This window comes from Neovison vison, chromosome 7 (genome assembly GCF_020171115.1).
Source record: "Neovison vison isolate M4711 chromosome 7, ASM_NN_V1, whole genome shotgun sequence".
Classification (NCBI taxonomy): domain Eukaryota; kingdom Metazoa; phylum Chordata; class Mammalia; order Carnivora; family Mustelidae; genus Neogale; species Neogale vison.
Genome location: NC_058097.1, coordinates 46,033,320 through 46,053,299, shown reverse-complemented (window position 1 = coordinate 46,053,299; position 19,980 = coordinate 46,033,320). Strand labels below are relative to the sequence as shown.

General features: G+C 50.8%; 1 protein-coding gene across 1 annotated transcript in view; it reads right to left on the bottom strand.

The window, feature by feature from the left end:
• Positions 1–19,234, bottom strand: part of NLRP12 (NLR family pyrin domain containing 12) — a 28,399-nt gene extending 9,165 nt beyond the window's left edge. Inside the window, exons 1-6 of the mRNA XM_044256653.1 lie at positions 18,897–19,234; positions 13,528–13,608; positions 9,164–10,865; positions 5,466–5,636; positions 3,401–3,571; positions 1,719–1,889 (exon numbers count right to left, since the gene is read on the bottom strand). Coding sequence (XP_044112588.1) covers positions 1,719–1,889; positions 3,401–3,571; positions 5,466–5,636; positions 9,164–10,865; positions 13,528–13,608; positions 18,897–19,179 — 2,579 coding nt within the window. The 5' untranslated portion in view covers positions 19,180–19,234. The remainder of the gene's footprint in view (positions 1–1,718; positions 1,890–3,400; positions 3,572–5,465; positions 5,637–9,163; positions 10,866–13,527; positions 13,609–18,896) is intronic.
• Between the last annotated feature and the right edge of the window lie 746 nt (positions 19,235–19,980).

Sequence of the window (19,980 nt, the reverse complement as noted above, 5' to 3'; positions counted from 1 at the left end):
TGACATTTAGCATAGTGTCTGCCCATATATAGAAAGGGAAGACAGGGACAGAGTCCTGATTTTACCACGTGAGTCCCTGGATTCAGCCGTGCTGGACACCAGTATTTCCCTCCGGGCTTCTTGGTCACAGAGGCCAACAAATTCATTTTTATCGTCAAACACATTGAGATGGGGTGTCTGTCGCTGGCGACCACAAGCGTTTTGGGAGAGGTTCTTTTTTTTTTTTTTTTTTTTTTTTTTAAAGATTTTATTTATTTATTTGACAGAGAGAGATCACAAGTAGGCAGAGAGGCAGGCAGAGAGAGAGGAGGAAGCAGGCTCCCTGCCAAGCAGAGAGCCCGATGCGGGACTCGATCCCAGGACCCTGAGATCATGACCTGAGCCGAAGGCAGCGGCTTAACCCACTGAGCCACCCAGGCGCCCGTTGGGAGAGGTTCTTTATTTTAAGGGGCTTTATGATGCTTGCCACTGATGCTTGCAACTGATGCTTCTATCCCCTTGATGTTTATTTATGTTTTATTCTGGTAAAATATACATCACATGACATGCCTGGCTGGCTTATTCGGTAGAGCATGTGATTCTTGATGGGGGAGGGGGGTTCTTGAATTTGAGCCCCACATTGAGCACAAAGCTTACTTTTAAAAAGTATATACATAAATAAAGATATAAAACATACCTGTCTAACCTTTTCTTTTTATTTAGGAATCTCTGCGCCCAACCCAACGTGGGGCTCGAACACACGTCCCCGAGATCAAAAGTAACACCCTCTTCCAACTGAACCAGCCCCCGTTTTAACCATTTTTAAGTGTACAACTTAGTGGCCCTAAGTACGCTGCAGGGCTGTGCGACCATCACCACCATCCACGCTCAGAACTTTGTGTGGTCCCAAACACAGACTGCACAACTCCCCATTCCTGCCTGCCCCAGTCCCATGGCAACCACGGTTCTACTTTCTGTCTAAATTGGACTCTTCTAGGGGCATCGTAAATGGAACCATATTATCTTTGTCCTTCTGTGATTGATTGACATTTCACTCAACACCATGTCTTCCAGTTTCATCCACGTTGGGGCACGTGTTAGAATTTCACCCTTTTTTCTTTCTTTCTTTCTTTTTTAAAGATTTTATTTATTTATTTGACAGACAGAGATCTACAAGTAGGCAGAGAGGCAGGGAGAGAGAGAGGAGGAGGAAGCAGGCTCCCCGCTGAGCAGAGAGCCCGATGTGGGGCTCGCTTCCAGGACCCTGGGATCATGACCCAAGCCGAAGGCAGAGGCTTTAACCCACTGAGCCACCCAGGCACCCTCCCCTTTTTTCTTTCTAAGATAGAATAATTTCCCATCGTGGGGCTGTGCCATATTTTGTTTGCCCGTGAACCTATGGATGAGCATTTGGCTGTTTCCACCTTTGGGCTCTTGCGAATAAGGCTGCTACAAACACAGGTGTACAAGTCGGATGCATTTTTATACCATCCCTCCATATGAGGAGACTTGCATCTTTTTAATCTTTTTTTTTTTTTTTAAGATTTTATTTATTTATTTTAGAGAGTGTGCAGAGGGAGAGGGAGAAACAGACTCCCTCTGCTGAGTGAGGAGCCCGATGTGGGACTCGATCCCAGGACCCCGGGATCATGACCTGAGCCAAAGGCAGATGCTTAATGACTGAGCCACCCACACACCCTAGGAGACTTGCATTTAAGTCGGCCCCAGGAAAAACTCACCACAGGATCCGCAGCCGACATATGGGGTGCTTCAAGCCTTGACATAAGAACCTCAGACCCAAATCCTCCAGCGCGTTTCCCGTCAGATCCAGCTCCAGCAGATGCTGGTTGATGCTGAGCACAGATGCGATCTCCTGGCAAGCCCCAGCCTCCAGCTGACACTTCCTCAATCTCGGGAGGAAAGAGACGGTGAAGAGGGTGCCATCCTGCTGTCCTCTATCCTGCCCACTCATCCCTGGGCCCTCGAATCACCCGACACAAACCCACACACGTGTCACTACAGCTCACAGATGAACAAGACTTCATCATTTCCAGCAGGGAGCGTCTGGTCCCATGAGGCAGGGGGTAAGCGAGGACCCTCTAGGGAAGGCAATGCCAGTGAGGCCCGAGCGCACGCACCATAGCTCAGGGCGAGGTCCCTAGATCTCAAGACGTGGGCGTGTCCGTCTCTGCGGCTCACTAGCCCTGCACCCTCAAGCAAGCTGTCAGCAAGCGCGTGTCATGTTTCTGGGAGCTACCCCTGTGTCTGAGGCTCACTGTCTCTACAGGAAGGACAATAATCACACCTGCTTCACAAGGCTCTTGCAAGGACTGTGTACTTGACTAAAGGGACAGGGCACACAGCAGGGGCATACTTGACTAAAGGGACAGGGCACACAGCAAGGCTCGGACAGTGAGCTACTGTTGATTAAAACCACCCTGGGGGAGGGGACGTCTAACTCAGGTTTGACACGCTATGAACAGTTAGGAAAGGCTCTCTGGGTCATCTGAGACGGTGCTGGAAGGCTGAGTAGGCATTCACGGTCAGGAACAGGACGAGACAAGTGGCAAGAGATGGTAGAAAACACACGCGCTGGTTTCTGCCCCACCACACTCTGCCCCACCACAGGGCTCCTGAAATCCCTGCATTTCCTATGTGACAAGAATGCCAGGAGAGTCTCTGGTTCTAATAGGTGGGCCACATGGGATCGGCGCCAGAGAGACTGCGCCAGGATGAGAGGCAGGCAATGTGCAGCCCTGCCCCCCACCCTCCTCCAGAGGGGGGTAGGGGCCAGGAATGGAGTTAATGATCTTTGGGCCACAAGGGGAAGGCTCCATAAACCCATAACACACCCCAGCCCACACCCCCCACCCCCCACCCCCCACCCAGAGCACACAGCTCGGAGGTTCCAAGCTGGTGAACACGTCCACGCTGGGAGGGTGACACGCCCCAGCTCCGTGGGGCAGGAACTCCCGCTCTGGAACCCTCCCAGACCTCACCCCATGGGGTCCTCCTCTGGCTGATCACCTGCTTCCTTCGCCATATCCTTTATAAACCCATAAACCTAAGTGTTTCCCTGGGTTCTCTGAGCTGCTCTAGGAGAGTAATCAAAGCCAAGGCAGTTGAGAAGCCAGGTGACCACAGGGACTTGTAACTGATCTGAAGCTTGTCGGGGGCGGGGTGGCAGAGGGCAGTCTTGGGTGGGGGGGCCTAGCCGTCACCTCCTGGCAGATGGTGGCAGAATGGACTTGAACTGTAAAGGAACTGTAGGGCGCCCCACTGGGGTGCAGAGTTACTTGCTGTGGGAAACCCCACACATTTGTGACCAGAAGTGTAGGGAGTGAAGCCAGCCCCCCGCCCAGGGAATGCTGGGGGGTTTGTCTAGGGCAGTGGCCTTGCAGTGAGAGGGGCTGAGACTCACTGGATCACCTGCAGCCTGCATCTGGGATGCCGGAGCCCTTCGCAGAGCAGCCTCACGCCCGGCAGCCCCAGCCCATTGCAGCTGAGGTCCATCCTCGTGAGAGTCCGGCTGGCCATCAGGGTGGCCGCGAGGTCCTGGCAGGCAGAGCTGGCCACGCAGCACCTCTTCAGGCTGGGGGGTAGGGGGTGGGGAGGAGGGGAGAAGGGCCATGTCACCATGGTGATTCTGCCCCTTGTCCTTTGTGTCTCCCCTTGCTTTGGTCTATACCTATTCCCCCTCCTTTTTTTCTTTTAAAGATTTTATTTATGTATTTGACAGAGAGAGACACAGCGAGAGAGGGAACACAAGCAGGGGGAGTGGGAGAGGGAGAAGCAGGCTTCCCGCCGAGCAGAGAGCCCAACGGACAAAGGGCTCAATCCCAGGACCCTGGAGTTATGCCCTGAGCTGAAGGCAGACACAACCAACTGAGCCACCCAGGTGCCCCCTATTTCCCCTTTATCTAAAGTAAAAGAAAGGAGATCAGGGGGCACCAGGGGCTAGGGGGGAAAGGGAATTGGAGAGTGCCTGCTAAGGACTAGGGTGTTTGTTTGCCCTGTGGGGAAAATTGCCTGGAGTTCATGCTGACATTGGCACAGTGCATACAGTGAAGAAAAAACACCACCGACGGGCGCCTGGGTGGATCAGTGGGTTAAGCAGCTGCCTTCCGCTCAGGTCATGATGCCAGCATCCTGGGATGGGTCCCGCATTGGGCTCCCTGCTCAGCAGGAAGCCTGATTTTAGCTCTGTCTCTGCCTGTCACTCTGTCTGCTTGTGCTCTCTCTCTCTCTCTGACAAATGAATAAATAAAATCTTTAAAATATAAAAAATGAAAAGAAAAAGCACCACTGAGCTTTCCAGCATGTCAATGACACGTCAATAAAAGAATAAATAAAAATAAATAAATAAAAGCAACAAGAATAACGTAAGATGTCACAAGGCCTGTGGAAGTTTGCCCATCACCGCGTCTGTCCCTGAGCCGCAGGAAAGTAAGTCTGATGGCATTGACTCGAATGAGTTGGTGACATATATAACAGAAGCTCTTGGCGTGGTTCCTTGCACTTGGCACAGGTTTAAGAACGCACAGTTTTATTTATTATTATGTCTTGGGATCCGGCCCATGTCCTGCTCACAAAATGGTAGCTTGCTTTTCTGGGCTCCAATCTCTGTGTCTGCCCTTCAGGACGCTCCCCACAGGAGCAGGGCTGTGCTCTGGGTCAGAATCCACATACTCCTGGCTCCCTCAGTCGGCTGTCATCTAACTTCTGGAAGCCGAGCCTTAAGAGTGCCACGTTTGGTAACAGCATGGTAGAATATGCACAACGTAAAATTTACCACCTTCACTTGTTTTGTTGTTGTTGTTGTTTTTTGTTTTGTTTTGTTTTTAAGTAATCGCTGCCCCTAGTGTGGGGCTGGGACCCAGGAACCCAAGGTTAAGAGTCCCCTGCTCTTCTCACTGGGTGAGCCACGCCCCTCTGGCACCAGACTGCTTTAATTACTACGGCTTTGTGCACTCTGCTTTGAAATCAGGCAGCGTGATTGGAGGTAAGAAGCCTGGAAAGGAGGAGATACAATGAAAGAAGCGGGAGGTAATGATGCTGGGCTTTCTGCTGACTGCTTCCGGTAGGCATGGGTTGAGTCGTGTACCCCCACATTCATTGGTACACTGAGATCCTAACCCCTGTATCTCGGAGTGTGCCTGTTTTTGGAAATAGGGTCTTTAAAGAAGTAATTAAAATGAGGTCACTACTGTGACTGTGACTTACAAAAAGAGGAAAGGACAAAGATAACGCAGATGTGAACGCTCAGTGAGGAGATAGCTGAGGGGAAAGCAGCCCCGCCCACACTGGATCAGGAGCCGAGCGGCCCCGCCCACACCTGGATGCGAACTTGAGGAAATGAATTTCTGTTGTTTAAGCCCCGAGTGTGCGGTGCTTCGTGCGGGCAGTGAGAGCGAGCACCACCACGGGTCTTCCTGACGCAGCCCCCCTGCCCCGCGAAGATGGGGTGCAGGCCCGCCCCGACTCACCTCAGGTTCTGAAGTTTGCAGCCGGGGTGTCTGAGCCCCTGACACAGGAGCCTGACGCCCCGGCTGCCCAGCGCGTTGCGGGACAAAACCAGCTCGGTCAGGTTGGGCTTGGTGCTCAGAGCGGCGGCGAGCTGTTTGCTGTAGGCCTCGGGCAGCAGGTTCTTCTCGGCTCTGTAAGGAGGGACACAGGACAAAGCCGCTTTGTGCCCGACGCTGCGCAACGACTGCATGCGGACTGTGTCACCTCTGGCTTGAGGAAGCGTCTGTCATCTTTCTTACTTTTCCAAAATGGGCTCCACGCCCCACTCAGGGCTTGAACCCCCAACCCTGAGATCAAGAGTGCCACACTCTACCAACAGAGCCCAGCAGCCCCTCACTCCTGCGTGTACTTTAAATATCTCACTGTAATCATCATTCTTAGTTTTCAAGAGCGTTAGCAGCCAGCTCGGGGCAGAAAATGTTGGGGCTTTGATTCTTGTAGATTTAACACCAGGGAGCCCTTCTCTACCCTTTCCCCTCTCCCCTCCCCCGCCAGCAGCAGCGGCCCCCGGGAGCCTGCCAGAAACAGGAACCCCGCTGCATCAGACATTCCCAGGGCAGAGGGTGCAGCCCGGAAATCTGTTTCCGACAGCCTCCCGGTGCTCTGCTCACGTTCCAGAAACACAGATGAACCTGGTGGCTTTCTGCAGTCCCTCCCTTTCTTCCCAGCTAACGAATGTACAACGCTCTCCCTGAAGATCCAGAGCCGGAAGTACGAGCCTGTGGCCTGGGAGCTGAATTCCTCCAATAATTTCTCAATCAGGAGGCCTCACACAAAACAGGGGTTTCTACACTTTCTTGAAAAACCAAGCCCGGCTGCACAGGGACCTCGTGAGCAGGAGGCAGCCACCGGGTCCCAGAGAACTGGGTGAATTATGACCTTGTTCCACCAAACCTGAATACGCCAGGTGACCGCCTGCCGGTGGTATCTGATTCTGATCTCCCCGAGCATGGCCGTTGAAACAGCACAGTCGGCTGTCTTCTGGTTCTGGAGGTCAGAAATCGGAACGGGGTCTCCCGGGGCGGGCGTCAAGGCAGACTGTCTTCCTTCCAAAGGCCTCGCATCTCTTGACAGGTGTCTCTCCTGGCTTCCCACTTCAAGATCCTGAATTTAATCACACCTGCCAAGTCCCTTTTAACCTGGGAGGTGACATACTCACCGATTCCAGGATTAGGGCGCAGGTGTCTTTGGGGGTGGGGGAATTATTCTGCTCCCCCCTCCCCCACTCTGGCTTTGGCAAGCATTTGCATTTGTGGTTCCCGCTTTCAAGAGATTAGAGAGTGTATATATTGATTTCTGCCCCCGGTTCCTGGCACAGACTCCCTAAAACCTTAGTGACTTCCTAAGTGGTAAGAGCACTAGGGCCCATCTCTTGTTCCAGCATGTGGTCTCTGACCCCATCCCTGACCCAGGACTCCTAAGTCCTTTGGACTCTCTGGGGAACAGGAGAAGATTTTGCTCTCCTGAGGAGACTCAGGGTGAGCCTCTGGGTGGGACTGGTGGCCAGAAAGACCAAGCTATAATTAGAAGCTCTGCACTTTCTGGGGAATTTTGGGAGATACTGCAGTTTGGAATCTCTAAAGTCTTATGACAGTCCCTTCTTCTGAATCAGCCTGGGATGGAGAACGGGCTGACTCACTGCACAGGGCATGACATGCTGCCCGTGAGGCCTCCTGATTTGCTTCCAGTTATATGGTCTGTCTTAGAACCCATGTTTAGGGTCTTTCTTCTTTTAAGTAAACCTCTGTGCCCAGTGCGGGGCTCAAGCTCATGACCCCAAGATCAAGAGTCACATGTTCCACTGACTGAGCCGGGCACACCCCTCATTTCAGAGATCTTTCATTTTGTTTATTTTTACAGATTTTATTTATTTATTTATTTATTAAAGATTGTATTTATTTATTTGACAGGAGACAGCGAGAGAGGGAACACAAGCAGGAGGAGAGAGAGAGAGAAGAGGAAGCAGGCTTCCCGCTGAGCAGGGAGCCCTATGGGGGGCTCGATCCCAGGACCCTGGGATCATGACCTGAACTGGAATCCAGAGTCAGATGCTTAACTCACTGAGCCAGCCGGGTGCCCCTAAATTTCAGAGATCCTTCAGTGTAGCTCTCTCTGTAATGACAAGATAAAGCTGATTCGAAATTCAGCCTGATGTGCCCTCAGATGGCCTTTCAGTTCTTCACAAATTGATTGTTTTTATCAGAGTGTATGAGAGCTTCCTGCTCTGGTGTAGGCTCCCAGGCACACGTGAAAATTCAATAAACCGTGTCTGCTTTTCCCCTGTGAATCTGTCATATGTCAGTTTGATTCTTAGGCCCAGCCAGGGACCCAAAGAGGGAAGAAGAGAATTTCCCTCCCCTGCAGCTCCAAGACAGACCTGATCAAACACATCAGTCCATTAGCGTCCCCCATACTTCTGCCTTCCCCCAGTTAACCTCCGGAGAAACTCAGTGTCCCTTTCCTTTGTCTTGCCACTTCTCTAAAAATGTATTGCACTTTTTTTTTTTTTTTTAAGATTTTATTTATTTATTTGAGACAGAGACAGAGAGAGTGCAAGAGCCCGTGAGCAGGGAGGAGAGGCAGAGGGAGAAGGAGAAGTAGGCTCCCCACTGAGCAGGGAGCCTGAGCTGGGCTCCAGGATCATGACCTGAGCTGAAGACAGACACTTAACCCACTGAGCCACCCAGGTGCCCCTAAAAATGTCCTGATCTTGTGTTAGGATGCTATAAAATTCCAGGTTCTAACAGCCTTTTGAGTTCCTCATCTCTGGGGACTCCCGAGTGTTTAGTGAGAACAACCAATAAACTTCCTTTTTTTATGCCCAATGTGGAGCTTGAACTCATGACCCCGGGATCAAAAGTTACATGCTCTACTGACTACACCAGCCAGGCACCCCAGAACAAATAAACATCTAAAAATGTCTTTGTTCTTCTCTGTTACTCTGTATGTTGGCTATTTAATTTACAGGCCTCCACGCCAGACCTAAGAGGGTAGAAGGGAAAAGGATGATTTTCCTCTTCTATTTTAGTGACATTCAACTCTTCGCGTCTACGATTACTCCTTGCTAAAAAGCCAAAAGAATCCTCTGAGCTTCCTTCCTCCATCCCCTCTTCAAGCCCCCCAGTCCTCCAAATCACTGTCTCTTACACCACTCTGTTGTATTTTCTTTGTAACGCTTCTCTCTATCTGAAACTACCCAAATGATCAATTTTTTTTGCTTGTTTTCCTGTTCATTTGTTTACTGTTCATTGTCTCTCTCCCTTCCCATTAGGATGTCCGGGCTTGCAGGGGCACTGCTCTGGCCTACTCCACTGTCTGCGCTTTGCAGAAAAGCACCCTTGATGGTATTTGTTGAGTGGATATGCTCTCCTTGACCGGGGACCCAAATGAGTCCAAATGGGTACTGTTTAGAGCAAGACACTAACCTGGACACTGCTGACACTTGGGGCCAGACCATCCTCTGTGGTGGTGGGGACATTCTGGGGACTCTGGCCTGCTCGCCAAATGCCACAGCAACCCCCATCTCCTATGTGATGATCCAACATTTCTGCAGATTTTGCCAAGTATCTCCTAGAGTGGCAGCCATGTCAACCCCAGGTGAGGACACAAACGTGGTTGAAAGCAAGAACTTGGAGAGTGAGCCCCACCGGGTACTTACGACTGCGCCGGCGGCATCTGGGGCCCCGACGCCCATCTCCCCCCATCGTCCTCATCCATGCTGTAGGCGGCCCCATGCAAACGCAGCACCAGGGCGTTCCTGCAGCTCTTCACGCAAAAGGAGGCGATCAAGTGCTCCATCCTGGTGGCCATGTTGCTGACCACCACCACCTGGAAGGGGCTCAGCGCCTGCTGGATGAAATCCTCCTCCTGGATCTCGTAGAGGCAGCTGAAGAGCTCCAGGGAGCCCTGCTGCAAAGTGGAGCCCTCGCTCTGAGCTTTCCTTTGGATCCACCGCAGCAGCTCTGCCTTGACGTGAGGCGAGACTGTCCAGCAAAGGCTCTTCTCCACATAGCTTCTCGTCTCCTCGTTCAGGAGTCCAAACAGGAAGCGGACGGTGAGGGCCAAGAAGCTCCGTTCTGAAAACCCGTACTCCACGAGCAGCCTGGCCACTGTCTGCTCGGGGCCGGCCCCCGCCTCCCCAGGATCCAGGAGGTAGTACATGGCAGCGAAGAATTCCTGGAAACTCAGGTGGATGAAGCTGTAGAACTTTTCACAGTTGATATCCTTCTGGAAGATGTTCATGTTGAGGAAGGAAGACACGTCGGCCCCATCGAGGCCGTGCTTCCGGAGGTCCCGCTCCTCAAACAGGATTTTCTGATTCCAGAGGCCGTCGGCCGCCAAGGAGCACAGCCCTCTCTGGTTGGGCGGGGGCTGGAGGGTGGGGCTCCCAGGCTTGGGCTGCATCAGACTCAGGAGGTAAAGCATGTACACTGCGGTCGTGGTCCTGGACGTCTGTCTTAGAAGTCCCCCATCCTCCAGCTGCTGCTTGAGGCAGGTGCAAACGACCCAGCACACCATGGGGACAAAGCACAGAGTGAAGAGGGGCTCGTTGTCCTTCACGAAATGGAAGACTTGGGCAGCCTGCTCCGCGTTGTGGAAGTACTTGTAGAAGTACTCCTTCCTCTCTGCCTCCGAGAAGCCCAGGATCTGCACATGCCTGGGGTGCTCCAGCCAGCGGTGCAGTTTCTCCAAAGCTGTGGGCCTGGTAGTGATGAGCACCGACAGCTCGGGCAGCAGCTTCTTCCGAATCAGGCTGCAAAGGAGAAGCTCTGTGGGCCGCCTCTCCTCCCAGCAGAGGCACCAGGGGCCCCGAGGGTCGTGGAAAGAGGGTTTTAGCTCATCAAAGCCATCAATGATGAACAAGAGGCGCTCAGGGACTCGGACAAGCTCCCGGAGGGGCACGCTGGGCTCAGGCCAGCAGCTGGAGATGAGGTCTTGGGCGCTCTGCTCTGCGGTGTTCTGGTTCATCTCCCTGCAGTTGATGTAGAAGATGTAATCAAACCTGTCCTGGAAGAGCCTTCCGTCGGCCCAGTCCAGCATCACCTTGTGGGCGAGCATGGATTTGCCCATCCCCGCTGCTCCCTGCAGGACCACAGTGCGCGGCGGCTCCGGGCGCTCTTCGTCGGGCTCGAAGAGGGTCTCCAACTGGATGAAGCTGGTCTGGTGTCCCACGGTTCTTGCCTGTCCCCAGCTTGTGTCCAAAAGCTTCTGCTGGGCCCACATGGGATTTGAGTGTTCCTTCACCAGGAGGAGGCGGGTGTACCTGTGGCTGAGGTTGACGCATTCTCCTAGGCGTGCATTGCGGTCTTCCATCAGCCGGAACTTCCTGCGCACGTAGTCCTTGTAGGTTTCCTGGGGATCTAACGGGGAGGAAGGAGGGGTCCGTGGAAGACTCATCAGCAACCGTTGACCGACTCATGACTTAAAGCAAACCACGATCTAGTGCCTACTTGTTCTAAAGTATCCACGGGAGAGTTTTCTGGATGGAGCCTGGGAACCATGGTACTACTCTAAAAAGATCTTCCCTGTTCTTGGGAAGTGGAGACACTAACATGGGAACTGTCTTTAGCCAACAGTATTCATTCTATCCTTGCTACTCAATGGTCCACGCCCAGGAGCTGATGGAAGGCCACGAGGGCACCTAAAGAACATCTTAATCTCAGCCACCGGTTCCCTGGGATCCTCCTGGTGAAGAAACACTGAAATCCCCTTGTGGGCTCACAAGGAGAGGGTGGGAAATGGGAACGTGAGCCCCAGTCCCCACCTGAATGCATCAGAAACTGCATTCCTAACAAGACCGCTGCATAATTTATAGGCACGTTTAAGTCTGAGAAGGCAGTGCTGCCAAGTTTTCTGTGCCCGCTTAAAAAAAAAAAAAAAAAGCCAGATACGTTATCTGCACCAAAGAACTTATCCCTCCCATAAGTCCCGTGCTTGAAGTCTCTTTCGGAAATCGACTTGGCATAGAAGTGAATGCCTAATCTAGAACAGGAGTGCTCAGCAGGGTGAGAGCGTCCTCCCTAGGGGATTTCTGGCAAGGTCTGGAGATATTTTGTGCCGCAGCAACTGGGGGATGGGCGGGTGGGGGCGGGCTACTATCGTCTAGTGGGTGGAGGCCAGGGAGGCTGTTCAAAATCCTGTAGTGCCCAGGACACCCCACAATAAAGAATTATCCAGCCCAAACTGCCAGGGTGCCGCAGTGGGGGAACCGTGATCCAGACTAAAATGCATCCTGTCTTACCTGGATGTCACCAGAGGCTCATACTATCTGCCCAGAGGAAGGTGAATGAAAGATCGCAATGTGATCCCAGAACTCTCTCAAAAGGAATGCATGTTCTCTTTTCTTTTCAATTGTAGTAAAATATACATCATCTAAAATTTAGCATTTTAACCCTTTTTTAAGTGTTTGACAGACTCAGTGACATTACACTGCATACACGAAGTTGTGCAATCATCACCCCTATCCATTTCCGGGACTTTTCCGTCATGCTCAACAGAAACCCTGTGCCTGTGAAACACTAACTCCTCATTCCTCCCCCTACCCCAGCCCCTGGCGGCCACCATTCCACTTTCGGTCTCATGAACAGGACTACTTTAGGCTCCTCATTGTGAGTGAAATCACACAGGATCTGCCTTTTTGTGTTGGCTCTTTTGACTTGGCCTAATGCTGTAGCAAGTATCAGAATTTCATTCCTTTTTAAGTCTATTATTCCATTGTATATAAACAGAATACATTGTATACATGTGGAATACATATAAATACACCATATTTCGTTTATCCATTTATCTGTTGATAAAGTTATTTCATTAGCTCTCTTAATGTATATTAATAAATATTGGGGTGCCTGGGTGGCTAAGTTGGTTAAAGCCTCTGCCTTCGGCTCAGGGTGTGCTCTCGGGGTCCTGGGATCGAGTCCTGCGTTGGGCTCTTTGCTTGGCAGGGAGCTTGCTTCCCCCTCTTTCTCTGCTTGCCTCTTGTGATCTCTGTCTGTCAGATAAATAAAATATTTTTAAAAAGTTAACACTTCTCCCGCATTGGGCTCTCTGCTCAGCAGGGAGCCTGCTTCCCTCTCTCTCTGCCTGCCTCTCCATCTACTTGTGATTTCTCTCTGTCAAATAAATAAATAAAATCTTTAAAAAAAAAAAGTTAACACTTCTAGGCTCATAAATACACCCATTGTCCTTCCCTTTTGTCAACTGTGATTCTATTTCAATCAAACAAAGATAACTGTGACAGTAATGTTTGGATTTTGTAAAATTCTTTGTCTTTTCCTGAGAAAGTGTTCCTATTTTGAGACGCAGAACATTAGGAAAATAGAAAAGCTTAAAATAAGAATGAGAACAAAGAGGGAGTTACGATATATTGGCCCTGTGCTACGCCCTGTGCCTTTAGGCGCCTTGAAAGGTGTCCAGAATCATTGGCATTATTGTTGATGTTGGCGCTGCCTGTCCTGCAGCCCATACTCACTTCTTCCTTGCCAATAGTCCTGACTCTATTAAGGTAATGGGTGCCGATCCCTTGATTCCAGGAATGCTGTCCCTTCACAAGCCCCAGAGGAGGAACGTTGACTCAACCAGTCATGAGCAACCTCATTCCCTGTTGCCAGTGGCTGGTCTGGGAATGGGCCCCAGTCCCTACTAAGAGGGTATATGGGGATGACCACTGGGAAGGGGGAAGCATGTTAAACAGATGTTTTCCTGAAGGAAACGATACTCTGTCAAGGAAGAGAGCCTTCCGTCTCTCTTTTCTCCCTAGCTTGGAATTCACTTACATGGTTTGGCTGCCATCTTGTAACTGTGAAATGACAAGTGTCAGGACAAGTGAACCAGCAAGAAGTTGGGGCTTTGACAGTGTTGTTGATCTATTACATCAACTCTGCAACCATCCCACCCATGAATTTTGTTATAGGCAAACACTAATTTTACACGTCCTTTTTTTTTTTTTTGGCCTGATGGACTCTGGTGGACAGTCTGATGCGTGTGGCCTTGCGCATTCTATGAGATACGTGGCTGACAGCTCACCTCTTGTTGGAGCTCCAGGAAAGACTTTGAGAGAACATGCTGACTGGCTTCCCAGTGCGGATGGGCCACCAGGTGCAGTATCTGAAAGAGACATTTTAGGTCAGCTAGCATTTACCATGCACACCTGAAACCAACATAACTTGTATGTCAACTTAAAAAATAGTAGTTACCCTCTCTGCCTACTTGTGATCTCTGTCTGTCAAATAAATAAATAAAATCTTTTTTTTTTAAAGATTTTATTCATTTATTTGACAGACAGAAATCACAAGTAGGCAGAGAGGCAGACAGAGAGAGAGAGGAGGAAGCAGGCTCCCCGCTGAGCAGAGAGCCCGATGCGGGGCTTGATCCCAGAACCCTGGGATCATGACCTGAGCCGAAGGCAGAGGCTTTAACCAACTGAGCCACCCAGGCGCCTCTAAATAAATAAAATCTTAAAAAAAATTAAAAATAGTAGTTACCATTACATCAAGCTGTGCATATAACTCCACCTATAACTCCGCCCACTCCCGCTGCAAATGTTTAGCAGTCTCCTCACATATGCACTGCTGTTGAAAGCACTCATGCTTCATAACCTGCTCTCCTTTCTGGGGGCCCATCATGGTGATTGGCACCTCCATCCATCCAAGAATTCCCCCAGGCAGGAAGGTGTGAATGAGCTTGGATTCCCTCCCTCTCCTTCCATCCTTGGCCATGTCTCATCCAGCCACCCATGTACCACGCACCAACCCACCCATGTATCCATCCAACCAATACACATACATTGGCCACCAGCGTTATCCAGGCAAATTTTGCTAGCACTGGATACACAGTAATAAACAAGGGCTCTGCTCCGTGGACCTTATATTCTAGTGATGTGGGGAGCTGAGCACATAAAAAAGAAATATTTCAGAGGTGCCTGGGTGACTCTGTCAGTTAAGTGTCTGACTTTGGCTCAGGTCATGATCTAGGGGTCCTGGGATCCAGACCCATGTCCCCTGCTCCAGGCTCAATGGGCTCAGTGGGGAGACTGCTTCTCCCTCTCCTTCTGCCCCTCCCCCTGCTCATGCTGAGTCTCTTTCTCACATAAATGAATAAAATAGATTAAATTAAATAAACACTTTATGATAACTCCAGGTAATGATGAAGGTTTACTTAAAATTGAAGAAGGGTACACAACAGAGTGATTAAAAGTAGTGTTTGAATTTGGGTTGCCGGGAAAGGCTTTTCTAGGGGTGTATTGTAAAATCAGAGATTCCAAGAGCTTCCTGGGCATCTCTGAGATCTATACAACCCTGAAATGTGAGCCTAAGTGTGAGTTCCGGTGCTCCCACCAGGTATGGCCCCATCTAATGGGACAGGCTCCCAAGCTGCCTAGTTTTCCCTGTAAAAGTAGACCAGCTGCCCCCCACCTCATCCCCATCTCCTAGACCTTACTCCACCTCACCTGGTCCTCATTCTCAAAGGTTCCAGTTCCCTGCTGGCCAGTGAAATCAAGCAAGTCAATCTCATCCTTTTTCCAGGAATCACAAAGCCCCCATGCTCCTGGATCTACAAAGCCTGCCCCCTACAGCCCCTGCAGATTTACTGTGTTCTGAAAGCAACCCTGGGAGACCCGCACAGGACCTGGGGTTTCCTCCCCTGGGCTGAGTGCGTGCTACTGCTGTCAGTCTCATCTCTCCTGTGTTTGGTGTCATGTGCTCAGCCATCTAAAGCCATTTAGGGTGGGATATCCCTCCTTCATCAGTGGGGTGAATGAGGGGTAAGCAGAACAGAGTATAAGACACTTAATCCAAGATCTGAATGGCAAGGGGCCAGATACGTGAGTAAAGGTGTTCTTTTTTTTTTTTAATTTTTAAAAGATTTTTATTTATTTATTTGACAGAGAGAGAGATCACAAGTAGGCAGAGCAGCAGACAGAGAGGGGGAAGCAGGCTCCCTGCTGAGTAGAGAGTCAATGCAGGGCTCGATCCCAGGATCCTGAGATCATGACCTGAGCTGAAGGCATAGGCTTAACCCACTGAGTGACCCAGGCAACCCAAGCAAAGGTGTTCTAAGCAAAAAAAATAAACAAAAACCAAAAACCAGGGGCGCCTGGGTGGCTCAGTGGATTAAGCCGCTGCCTTCTGCTCGGGTCATGATCCCAGTGTCCTGGGATGGAGCCCCGCATCGAGCCCTGCATCGGGCTCTCTGCTCAGCAGGGAGCCTGCTTCCCCCTCTGTCTCTGCCTGCCTCTCTGCCTACTTGTGATCTCTCTCTGTCAAATAAAATAAATAAAATCTTAAAAACAAAACAAAAAACAAACCAAAAACCACAACAAGTATAAAGGTCCTGTGGACACAAGAGAGGAATAAAGTTGGAGTGGAATGAGTTTCAGAGTAAGTACTGGGTGGGTTTGGAGAGAGGGGCTCAGCCAGATCTTGTGCAAGCAAGTTTGAAGAGTTTGGATTACATTCTATTCACAACAGGCAGCCTTTGGAGAATTCAAATCGAGGGAGGGGAATGATCTAATCAACGGTTGTACAGATTATTGTGCCTGTAAGGAAGGAGCTGGGGGAGCTAGGGGAGGGGTGAGTGTGGGAGGGGGTGGGAATCAAAGCACACCTAGGGGCCTTTACCCAAGTGCAAGGTGGGATACCCACTGGGTGGCAGCAGAGGGAGGCCTTGGAGCTGGAAGTCCTGGGATTTGCCAAAGACTGGATGTGTGAGGTTTTGGGAAACTAGGACTAAGGTAACAGTAGTTGAAGCTAATCGCAAAGGATCACACGCATTAGGACAGCTGCTTTAAACAAACACAACAGCGGTGTTCCCCAGCTGGCTCAGCCTGTGGAGCGCAAGACTCCTGATCTCAGGGTGGTGAGTTCAGGCCCCACAGAGGGCATACAGATTACTTTCTTTAAAAATGAAAAAAAAAAAAGAAGACACAAAAACTTAGAGATAACAGGTGTTGGTGGGGATGTGGGAAAATTAGAACCCTTGTGCACCGTGGTGAGAACAAAAAATGGGGCAGCCCCAATGGAAAACAATGTGTTCCTTAAAATAGTAAAACGAATTACTATTTGATCTAGCAATGTCACTTCTGAGTACATACTTAGAAGAGTTGAAAGCAGAAGCTTGAGGAGCTAGTTGTAGCCCCCATGTTAACAAGCTTGGTATTTACAATAAGAAAAAGGGATTAGCAGCCCCAGTGCTCACAAGAGATGAATGAATTAAAATGAAATGTGTGTGTGTGTGTGTATGTATATTCCACAGTGGAATATTATTCAGCCTTTAAGAGGAAGGAAACTCTGACACCTGCTACAACATGGATGAGTCTTGAAAGCATTAGGCTTGGGGCACCTGGGTGGCACCTGCCTTTGGCTCAGGTCATGATCCCAGAGTCCTGGGATTGAGCCCCGCATCCGGCTCCCTGCTCAGTGGGCAGCCCGCTTCTCCCTCTGCCTGCCACTCCCCCTACTTGTTCTCTCTCTCTCAAATTAATAAATATAATCTTTAAAAAAAAAAAAAGAAAAGGGGCGCCTGGGTGGCTCAGTGGGTTAAAGCCGCTGCCTTCGGCTCAGGTCATGATCCCAGGGTCCTGGGATCGAGCCCCATATCGGGCTCTCTGCTCACCAGGGAGCCTGCTTCTTCTTCTCTCTCTGTCTGCCTCTCTGCCTACTTGTGATCTCTGCCTGTCAAATAAATAAATAAAATCTTAAAAAAAAAAAAAAAAAAGACAACATTATGCTAGGTGAAATAAGCCAGCCACCAGAAGACACTCTATGATTCCACATCTATGAATATCTTGAAGAGTCCAAAACTATTCATTTATAATAGTTTTGTTATGTGTATTTTACCACAATTAAAGAAAAAAGTCATCAGTGAATATTACAGCTGACAAAGACATCAGAGAGGTCCATCTCAGCATTTTCTGAAGCGTGCCATGAACACCACCCACATCCAAATGCAGATTCCTGGTGCCCCAAACCTGCTGGTCTTGGATGCTCCCCTCCCAACAGGGCGTCTGGACCATCCCCAAGCATGCCTAACATTCGAGAACCACTGAACTGCTCCAATCCCTTCTGTCTTACTGATGAGGCAACAGAGGCCCGGAGATACACTGGTTCTCCAGCACCACACAGCTGAAAAAAAAAAATGAGCTTCAGACCACAGGGCTGCCCTTCCACGTGTTGAAAGGACACAGTCTGTAGAAAAGTGCTGGTCAAAGTGATGCTGGGGAGAGGTTTAGGTATAATGGGAGAAGGAAGGGGGCATGCAATATTTGTACATTATTTGAATCTCCTATAAGAAGTATGTGGAACTTCTAGAAGTCCAACAATTATATGAGATCATAAATGAATCCATTTATCCTTTTTTCTTTATTGCTGAGAGTGCTTTGACTTTCATAGGTGTCCTTGAGGCAAGATGGAATGCCATCTCACACTCCCGCAGTCCAAGGCCTCTGCAGTGTTCTCCAGGGATGGAGACAAGGAGAGTAGGAGCCACGTGAGACCGTGGGTGAGGGGGCCTCACCCACTCGAGTCTGCCACTACATTTCAGTGAATTACAAGCCAGTGGGCATCCCACTGGGAACTCCAGATCACCTCTCCTGAGAGTATTTACACGACCCAGAGTAGCAAATACTACAAACCAGGGTCTCTGTTTTCTTATGCACGCCCCCTCCAACAGCGGCTGGCAGGCGAAGCACGTCGCCTGAAACACTCTGCATGGTTTATCCCAGGAACTCTCACCTGGGGCACACAGTGTATTTCTGAGCCTCAGTTTCCTCACTTCTGTAACAGGGGGGATCATAATCATCTCTCTCACACAGCACTTAAAGCACCGAGCACAGGGGCGCCTGGGGGCTCAGTGGGTTAAGCCTCTGCTTTCTGCTCGGGTCATGATCCCAGGGTCCTGGGATGGAGCCCTTAATCGGGCTCTCTGCTCAGCGAGGAGCCTGCTTCCTCCTCTCTCTCTCTCTGCCTGCCTCTCTGCCTACTTGTGATTTCTCTCTGTCAAATAAATAAATAACATCTTAAAAAAAAAAAAAAAGAAAGAAAGCACCCAGAGGGTCTTTGTGCACCGTGGACGCCGTGTTAGAGGAGGGAGGAGGGAGCGCGTGGGAGCAGCCCTGGGAGTATCTCATAGGGCGGGAGATACAGGAAAAGAAATCGGGGCGCTGCAGCAGTCAGACAGGTTGAGCACAAGGGGCAGGCCCAGAGGTAGGAAAGAACTCGCACACCACGTAGTGCCTCCATGTTCTGATGGCACAGGGATGTTCCGGGCAGAGCGACGGCGTTGGGGTCAGAATACAGTGCAAACAAGGCCAAGGGCAGAAGCGGGACCTGGGTCTCATGTGCACCGAGACTGTTGCCAGGGAAAGGGTCCCCGGCGGCGGGCTGCGACCTCCTTACCCCTCACCAGGTCCTCTCTCAGTCCTCTCTCCCACAGGTCCCGCCGGCTGATGCGCTGAAAGAGGCCCAGCGCCAGCGGCCAGGCGGCATCCGGCCCGTAGTGTGCCACCAGCAGCTGCGCTGTGTCTAGGGGCCCCGCCGTCTCCAGCCGCCCCCAGGGGATCCTGCCCGCATCTGCCTCCGTGCCCAGGTACAGCTTGAATTTCTTCAGCTCCAGGGCCTCCAGCTCTTCCAGGTAGGCGGAGAGGCGACAGAGGCCATGGCTGACTCGGGCTCGGGGCATGGGGGGCGTCCTGAACCTCGGAGGGCAGAAGCCGGAAGCCTGAGAGATGCCAGCATGCCCTCCTTCTGCCTTCGCAGAGCTGGGGGGGAAGTCCTAGGGTTGAAATAGAGCTTCCTCCCCTCACAGGTGACGCCTGCCCGGGGCCACGAGGCACCAGGTCGTGGGTGTTCCCTTCCAAGAAGAGGAAGTTGGGCAGATTAGGAAATCCCAGGAGCCATTCCACCATGAGAAAGACTTTCACTTCTGCTCCCTCTTACCAGCTCCCTTGGCCAAGAGCCACACTCCTAACGTAATCCTTCCTGCTCTTGGTGTGCCCATGCCGTGCTCCTTTGGATTATAATGAGACTAGCTACTGCTGCTCCTCATGGGATCCTGTCTGTTGGTGTCAGATGTGCTCAGAGAACCTGCCACGGCAGGTGGCCCTGCACCAGAGGAGCAGTGAAATGTGGGCAAATGCAAGCAAACCTCCTTTCTAGGGAGAAGCGTGAAGCTCTTTACCTGCAGGGACCGGCCGTTTCTCTTTTCTTGGCCCCAAGACTGCCCTATACCTACCACTGTGTGGTACACAGGATACTGGTTCCCAGAAGATATCTGTGTCCCAATGCCAGAACCTCTGAAACGCTACCTTCCATAGCAAAAGAGGCTTTGCAGATGTGATTAAATGTAAGTCTCTCGAGATGGGGACGTCGCTGTGAATTGTCCAGGTGGGCCTGGTGTCATCGCAAGAAGGCCCAGAGTCAGAGGCAAGAGAGATGGAAGCAGAGGAGGGAGTGATATGATGCATGTCTGGCTGGAAAAGGC